A 7,409-nucleotide genomic window follows, 5' to 3' on the forward strand; every position below is an offset into this window, starting at 1 on the left:
AGTTTGTAAGAACAAGTTCTGAAGTTAACCATCATCTACTGCAAAAATAGAGGTGGCCTTAAACCCTGATTTGAGCATTCAGAATCTGCGTTTTTCGCAGATTTTTCTCCTGTTACTGATACGGACCACAAACACAGACTGATTGTATGGCCAAATTCAGCTGAGGCATAAACAAGTCCCATTCCACCTGAAGTAAGTAGGAGTAAAATTACACCATGACCAAATCCGCTACATCCTATGTTGAAAACAAATATTGTTCACAAGGCGTAATTAGAACACCATGAACAAATATGCAGTGGTAGGTGCATTTATATTTACCCCAGCTTAGATGAGCTAATATTACCAGGAATAGTAATCCCATTTTATTTGAGATTCGATTTTGGTAAGCTTATATTCACAGCTCCTATCATAAAGTTTATGACATTAAAGGCTGCTTTCTTGATTAAGATAAGACAAGCAGGATATAGCAGAGGCAGAAAGAGATAGCAAATAGCAGTGTGATTTCCATTGCAGTAGTGCGCACTCCCTCTCTCTTTTTTAACTGTAAATTGAGAAAGACTTAAGGATCTGTAACAATTCTATTACCGGAATTGTTATAAGGTCAGTTAAATTTTGTCAATTGTATGACACTCAGAATACTGTCTGAAGACATGGCAGGTGGTTTTGAAGTGTCATTATAACCAGTTTGGGCCCAGGAAAGTACATTTTTAAAACAAAACATGTTAAATTTTACATTTAGACATCATATAAAAACAGACTTTGTAATAAATTGAGACAGAAGGGCCTTCTGGGAAATGTTACTGAATACGGACAAAAAGGTGTCTATAAATGATTCAAATTCAGACACAATATGATAGGGAAATAAACTTGGAGACTCTAATATAAAAAAAAACTTAAATAAAATAGATTTCCTTATGTAAAAAAAAAGGTTTTTTTCTAAATCCAGCTATTCGGCTTCTTGTGATACTGTCTAAAGCTGGAGGTACTCGGTTCTTAAAAGTTTGAAGGGCATCATTAAAAAAAACTCCTTTATTTAATTAGCTTGCATTCAAGGGATGGTTACAGATACCCCTGAAGGCAAAGTGGCATGGCCTAGGCTCAGCTGAAAGGAGCCGTGAGAAAGCTTCGGTATGGAAGTCCTGGTTTTATAAAGCATCGGCTAAAGAAGGCTCTCCTACGGGCAGCTTAGCAGCTCTAACCAGTTCAGCAGGGCTCTGGGATCCACACGCACATCTACACACCTGGCGGTGAGCAGTACTGCAAGGACTATAAGGAAGACCAGGGCAGACAGAAGCAGGTCTCCGCGAAGGTCGAAGCGCCAGGTCCAGTTTCACCAGAGGGAAAGGCACAGGCCAGCTCCCCTCAGGGACGCCAGCGCCCATGGCTCCGTGCGCAGGCCTGCTCACACACCTGCCTCTCCTCCCCCCGCCGCACCTCACACACGGTTTCTCTCACAGACACCCAGAACCTCAGCCTCGCCGGCTGTCACGCTCGCTCCCAGCCCTGCAGCCTCTCTCACAGACCAGTACCTCAGCCTCACACGACCCGTTTCCCTCCCCGCACCCCCCAGCCTGCTACCATGCCACCTGCCACCGAGCGCAGCCAGCCCATGCCCACTCCCCACAGCTGCCTCTGCCTCGCTCGCTCACGCTTCCCTGCTCGCACGCCCTCACGCTTTCGCGCTCTGCCTTGCCCCCCTCTTCCCTCGCTTTCATGCTCTTCCCCTCGCTTTTCTCCCCCTCGCCCCCGGCGCCGCAGCCCGCTGCTGTGAGGCGGCCGCGCAGGGGGCGCTGCGGCGGCCCCTGCCCGGTCAGCGCGCGAGCTGCCCGCCGCTTTCCCGCCCGCCGCTGAGGCGCGCTCCCGCCACTTCTCGCGAGCGCTGGTCTCGCTCCCGCGAGCGGCCGCCGTGCGCCTGCGCGCTGCCGGGCCGGCCGGGCCTGAGGACGGGGCTGGTTCCGCGGTGGGCTCTGGGGCTTCCAGCCGACAAGATGAGCGGCACGCTGGCGAAGATCGCGGAGATCGAGGCTGAGGTAACGCGTCGGCCTCGTCCCTGGCTGGGACCGGGCGAGGCACGAAGCGCCAGGCGGGGCAGCCGCGGTGCCTTCCCGTGAGGGGACGGTGCGGCCCGGCAGAGCCTCTCCCGGTGGTGAGTCCTCGGTTCCGTGCTCTTGCAGATGGCGCGGACGCAGAAGAACAAGGCCACGGCTCACCACCTGGGGCTGCTGAAGGCCCGCTTGGCCAAGCTGCGCCGGGAGCTCATCACCCCTAAGGGCGGCGGCGGCGGCGGCCCCGGGGAAGGTGCGTTGTTCCGCGGGAAGGCGTCGGCCGCCTCCGCAGAAGCGGCCGCTCCTCACGGCCGGCGTGCGGGGTGTGTGAGGGAGATCGATCTGACAGGGGTGGCCCTTCTCCGCTTAAATTGTGTCAGACTGTCTGCTGAATAAATCGGAGCAACCTCCTTCTCTCCTCTCGTCCTCGTCTCCTCTCGTCCTCCTCGGTGCACGACCTTAGCCGTGGTGTGCGGCCTGTCCCAGGGCTTTGGGGTGGAGCCTGTCCTGAACCATAAATGAAGGAGCTTCTGCATTTTGGCTAATAAAACCTTGTATTTCCAGAACTCTTAGGAGTTCTACAAGAAGCATCGTGCAGCAGCCACCTGTTTTTATATATAAAGGTGTGAATTTTCTAAGCTGCAGTGCTTAAAGAGAATGCTCTATCTGTACTCAAGTATTGCCCACTGGGAAGCCTTGTAGCTCACACTGCAGTGACAGGTAAACACCTTGGTGTGTTGTACAGACAAAGGGGTGCAAGACAATGTAGGTTGTGAACTCCCTGTTTCATACTTTCATCCTTCTTGTAGGGAAGCTTACCTGGCTTTCAATCGGGAAGTATTAAAAGCAATAGCAGGACTGTTGTCCAGAACCTTAAAAGATAGAAAATGTCCATCTTCAAGTGAATATTTTTGCTCCTTATTTTCAGGTTTTGATGTTGCAAAGACAGGTGATGCCAGAATTGGCTTTGTGGGTTTTCCGTCAGTGGGGAAATCTACTCTTCTAAGTAATCTTGCTGGTGTATACTCTGAAGTGGCAGCGTATGAATTCACTACACTAACCACCGTGCCTGGAGTCATTAGATACAAAGGAGCAAAGATACAGGTGCGATCCTTTTTGGTTTGTTGAGGATAAATTGGTATATATAGATGCAGTGGTGTTACGGCTGAATGGTGTAGCATGACGTTAGTAGGTTAGAAATGACATGTATAAGTGCTTGAGAATATAGTGGAAATGTTTCCATGAGGTACTGGTTTTACCCTGCCTTTCACTTTGCTCTGGGAAGAAGTTCCAGTAATAGTTCTCATATTCTCTTTGAGATGATCTGTTCCACTGTACCAATAGGGCACATGGGGTAGTACAATATATGAATCAAAACGGAAACAGTTTTGCCATATTTTATTCAGATTTGCGGTAGAGTCAGTGGTTTAAGAAAAAGGTAAAAGTAGGATATGTTGTTTTCTCCATGAAGAAAAATACTTTTCTCATGAGTTACCTTCTTTCCTCTGAACAAATAGCTACTTGATCTCCCAGGAATTATTGAAGGTGCCAAGGATGGTAAAGGCCGAGGACGGCAAGTCATTGCAGGTGAGTATATTAGAGCTGGAGGCAGCATCCTATCACTGGTTCACAGCTGTAGTACAGCTTATGAGAATGAATGGTTGAATCACTGTTTCTGCTCTCTATAAAAAGCTGAATTGTATGCTGGAATTGAGCTGCCTGCTGTGAAGCAGTAGCTGTTTTCATTTTGTTCTGTTTTCAGTTTTGGCTTTATGCATTTGCTGAGTTCGTGCTCTGCATTGACACTGCAATGGAAGTATATTACCAAGTTTGAAGTCAGATGTGGTCCCATAGTAAACAAGGCTGCTGTCTTCATTTCTTTGCCTAGCTTATTCTCATCAGTCTGGGGTCTGAATGTAGAGAGGAAGGAGGATTTTTACAGCCTCTGTGATTTTTAGAACATGTAAGGATCTGTCTATCAGTGATGCTTGGCCAGCACTACAAATTTCAGTCTTGTGCTGAAATTTAAAAATAAGCAATGTGCTGGCCTTCAGGGTTTGAATATTGTCATCGGTCCACTGAGCCATATTTTGTGTTGTTTTGACTCAAATTGTGGGAGCATACTTTTTTGAGAGATTACTTTCTTTTTCTGATTCTTAGTTGCTCGAACCTGTAATCTTATTCTGATTGTTCTGGATGTGCTGAAACCACTCGGTCACAAAAAAATCATAGAGAATGAACTGGAGGGATTTGGAATTCGTCTGAATAGCAAGCCCCCCAATATTGGCTTTAAAAAAAAGGATAAAGGAGGCATTAATCTTACAGCCACAGTAAGTTGGAAGTTTTCTTTAACCAAAATAAAAAAAATACTGCTTGAAGAAAGAGGCATTTGCAGTTAATGGCATGCCTGGGACCATTCCTGTGCTGCGACTTTAGAAGCTGAACTGCTTGCTGTACTGTGCTGTAGTCAGCTACTTTTCTGGGATGCTATCCATACCTGTCGTGGGAGCCCTGACCCACCTCCTTGCCCTCAAATCAGAGGCTTGGTCGCTTTCCAACAGTTAGAAGTTCCAAGGCCTAAAGGAGAGTGTGCAAAAACTGCCTCTTGTTAAAGCGTTCTTCTGGAGAAGATTGCTCGGAGTTCCCGGCCTTTTGACCTGGACTACTCCTCATTTCCCATTTACCACTGAATCTTTAAAAGTGTAAAAGTAGCCAGAGTTACCAAAAACCAGAACTCTGCTCTGGGATCTAAGTATTTAACATGTAGTTGTCTGGGCACTGAACTAGTAGATATGTGGGTTTGCTTTGCAACTGGTCCCAGATTGACAGGAAACACCTGAAATGTCTGATTGCAGCCATCAGTGTGGCATTAGTGTAAAGAAAGCTGTTAAGATTTAAATGTTTTCCCTCTCCTGAGGCTAACTGCGTAAAATAATCAAGTCCAGTAACTTACCATGCAGTGATTTCCAGGTGATATGACATGATTTGACTGTAAACTCTTCCATTCCTTAATACTGTGTCTACGTACAGTGTCCTCAGAGTGAGCTGGATACTGAAACAGTGAAGAGCATCTTAGCAGAGTATAAAATTCACAATGCTGATGTCACACTGCGCAGCGACGCCACTGCTGATGACCTAATTGACGTTGTTGAAGGGAACAGGTACTGTTGGGACCCTGGCTTTGACATACCTGCAGTTTATATGACAAAGAAGTGTCTCTCAGCTTTGCTTCCCACAGAAGCTAAGCTAGCAATGTGGTATCAACATAGGGATATCCTTTTGAAAGTGTGATTTTTTTTTCTTTCCAATGAAGGTATTAGTGTACAGCTGCTAGGCTGCTGTAATGGTATTTCCTTCTCTTTGCAGGGTTTACATCCCATGCATTTATGTCCTAAACAAAATTGACCAAATTTCCATTGAGGAACTAGATATTATTTACAAAGTACCCCACTGTGTACCAATATCTGCTCATCATCGCTGGAACTTCGATGATCTGCTGGAGAAAATTTGGGACTACTTGAAGCTAGTTCGAATGTGAGTCCCAGTTGCTGCCTTCTGTGGAGTTAAGCATAAGGCTGAGACTGAAGAATGTTTCAGGAATGGATGAATGATGATTTTTTTATAATGGTTTTCTACTAGCTGAGAACTCTTAGCTTTCAAATGTTGATATCTTAAACATACTGATAAATGTTTACTTGTAAATTGTGAATTGTGCTCCTCTTGTCTGTTGTGTGACGAACAGAGTTTCTTAATAGTCACAAGTGCTGTTTTGAACTTGTAGGGGAATTAAATGAGGGCCTTGTGAAACCAAGTCCAAAGTACATCCTAAAAAAATGGCAAAAATGTGGAATTCAAACCAAACTTTGTGCAAAGTGGTGTATTTCAGAGGTGGTTCTTTTTTTAGCCTGCCCTGCATTCAGCCCTCTTAACAGAACTGAATTTAGTTCTTCATGTAGCATTTCAGATATTTTTACTATAAATTATTTTAGGTTTACTTCATACTTCTGATGCATTTCTTTGGATGAATTTATGAATGAATCTATTAATACTCATAATTCAGTAACTGTAGGCTTGTAAACTTACATCTCTCTACATGTGACAATATAAAATCTATAGACTTTGTCAGTTTTATTCCTAATATATATTGAGTTTTTCACAGAAAAAAAAAATCACGTCAGAACCATTATGCTGTAGATGTTCTTTTCCATCAGCCCATTCCATTCCTGTTTCATTGTCTTTTAAGCAGCTACAGAAAGCTCACTAGGTGATAAAACCTTTGCAGTTACAAGGGAGAACCTGCTGCAGCCATTGGGTACTCAGATGCAGCTTAAGAACACCAAACAATTTACAGACTGTCTGTCATCACTGGAGTAGTGGAACTTGGCACAGGCACCTAGGGATGACAGTGCAAATGGCCTATGAAATTTCATGATGGGTTGGAAGAGAAAAGGAGGTGTTGGTATTGACTGAATGTTCCATCTGCATTACAGCTACACCAAACCTAAAGGGCAGCTCCCAGACTACACCTCGCCTGTGGTACTACCTTACTGCAAGACCACAGTGGAGGATTTTTGCATGAAGATCCATAAAAATCTCATTAAGGACTTTAAATAGTAAGTATTATTGTAAAATAATTTATAGAGAATAGTAACTAATCTTTCTCCTGGTTATTACTTCATTCTCTTGTAAGAAGGGAAAACAGGATTTGGGTTTTTTTTTTTAATGTTGAATGGAATAGATCTACCTATGGCAGTTTGTCCTGGATACATTTCCTCTATTGGGAAAATGCTTTTCTTTGTGTTTGAAAGTAGTGCTAGCTGCAGCATTACAGGCCGTTGTCCTGTATGCACCAGTACTTTGGATGACTTCATACTTTGTTTTGATCTGCTTGTACTCTGGTTCACACAGACCACTCATCCAGGTACTTGTGGGAGAATAAAAATAGCTCTTAAGCATTGCTTTCTGTATTAGCTTTGTGACAAAAATAGCTGTTCTGCTGTTTGCATATTGTATTTCTAAGCCTTTTAAAAATTATTTTTCTTCTCCTTTCAGTGCACTGGTCTGGGGTTCATCTGTTAAACACAATCCTCAGAAAGTTGGTAAAGACCATACTCTTGAAGATGAGGATGTTATTCAGATTGTGAAAAAATAAAGTTGTTCTCTCATGGTTTGCCACTGTGCCTGAAATTTGTCATTAGTTGTTAGTGGCAAAGAACAGGCTGTTTCTATAAAATCTAAGAAATGGGTAGTGGTTTGTTATGGTACCTTACTGGATAGTAAAACTGAGGTTTCTGGCCAACTTGTACTGCAGTGCCCCATTCTGGCAGAACTTAAAGATGAGAAACTCACGTTAAGTAACTTTCA

At 44.4% G+C, this 7,409-nt stretch overlaps 1 protein-coding gene across 1 annotated transcript; it reads left to right on the top strand.

Moving 5' to 3' along the window:
• Positions 1-1,894: 1,894 nt before the first annotated feature.
• DRG1 (developmentally regulated GTP binding protein 1) lies at positions 1,895-7,220 on the top strand. Its single transcript, XM_037408376.1, has 9 exons — positions 1,895-2,030; positions 2,175-2,298; positions 2,974-3,149; positions 3,563-3,632; positions 4,206-4,375; positions 5,076-5,206; positions 5,412-5,579; positions 6,536-6,658; positions 7,098-7,220. Exons 1-9 carry the CDS (start codon positions 1,989-1,991, stop codon positions 7,195-7,197), a joined length of 1,104 nt encoding a protein of 367 aa, XP_037264273.1. The 5' UTR covers positions 1,895-1,988; the 3' UTR covers positions 7,198-7,220.
• The last annotated feature ends 189 nt before the right edge of the window (positions 7,221-7,409 follow it).

Source organism: Falco rusticolus, chromosome 1 (assembly GCF_015220075.1).
Source record: "Falco rusticolus isolate bFalRus1 chromosome 1, bFalRus1.pri, whole genome shotgun sequence".
In the NCBI taxonomy this organism is placed as follows: domain Eukaryota; kingdom Metazoa; phylum Chordata; class Aves; order Falconiformes; family Falconidae; genus Falco; species Falco rusticolus.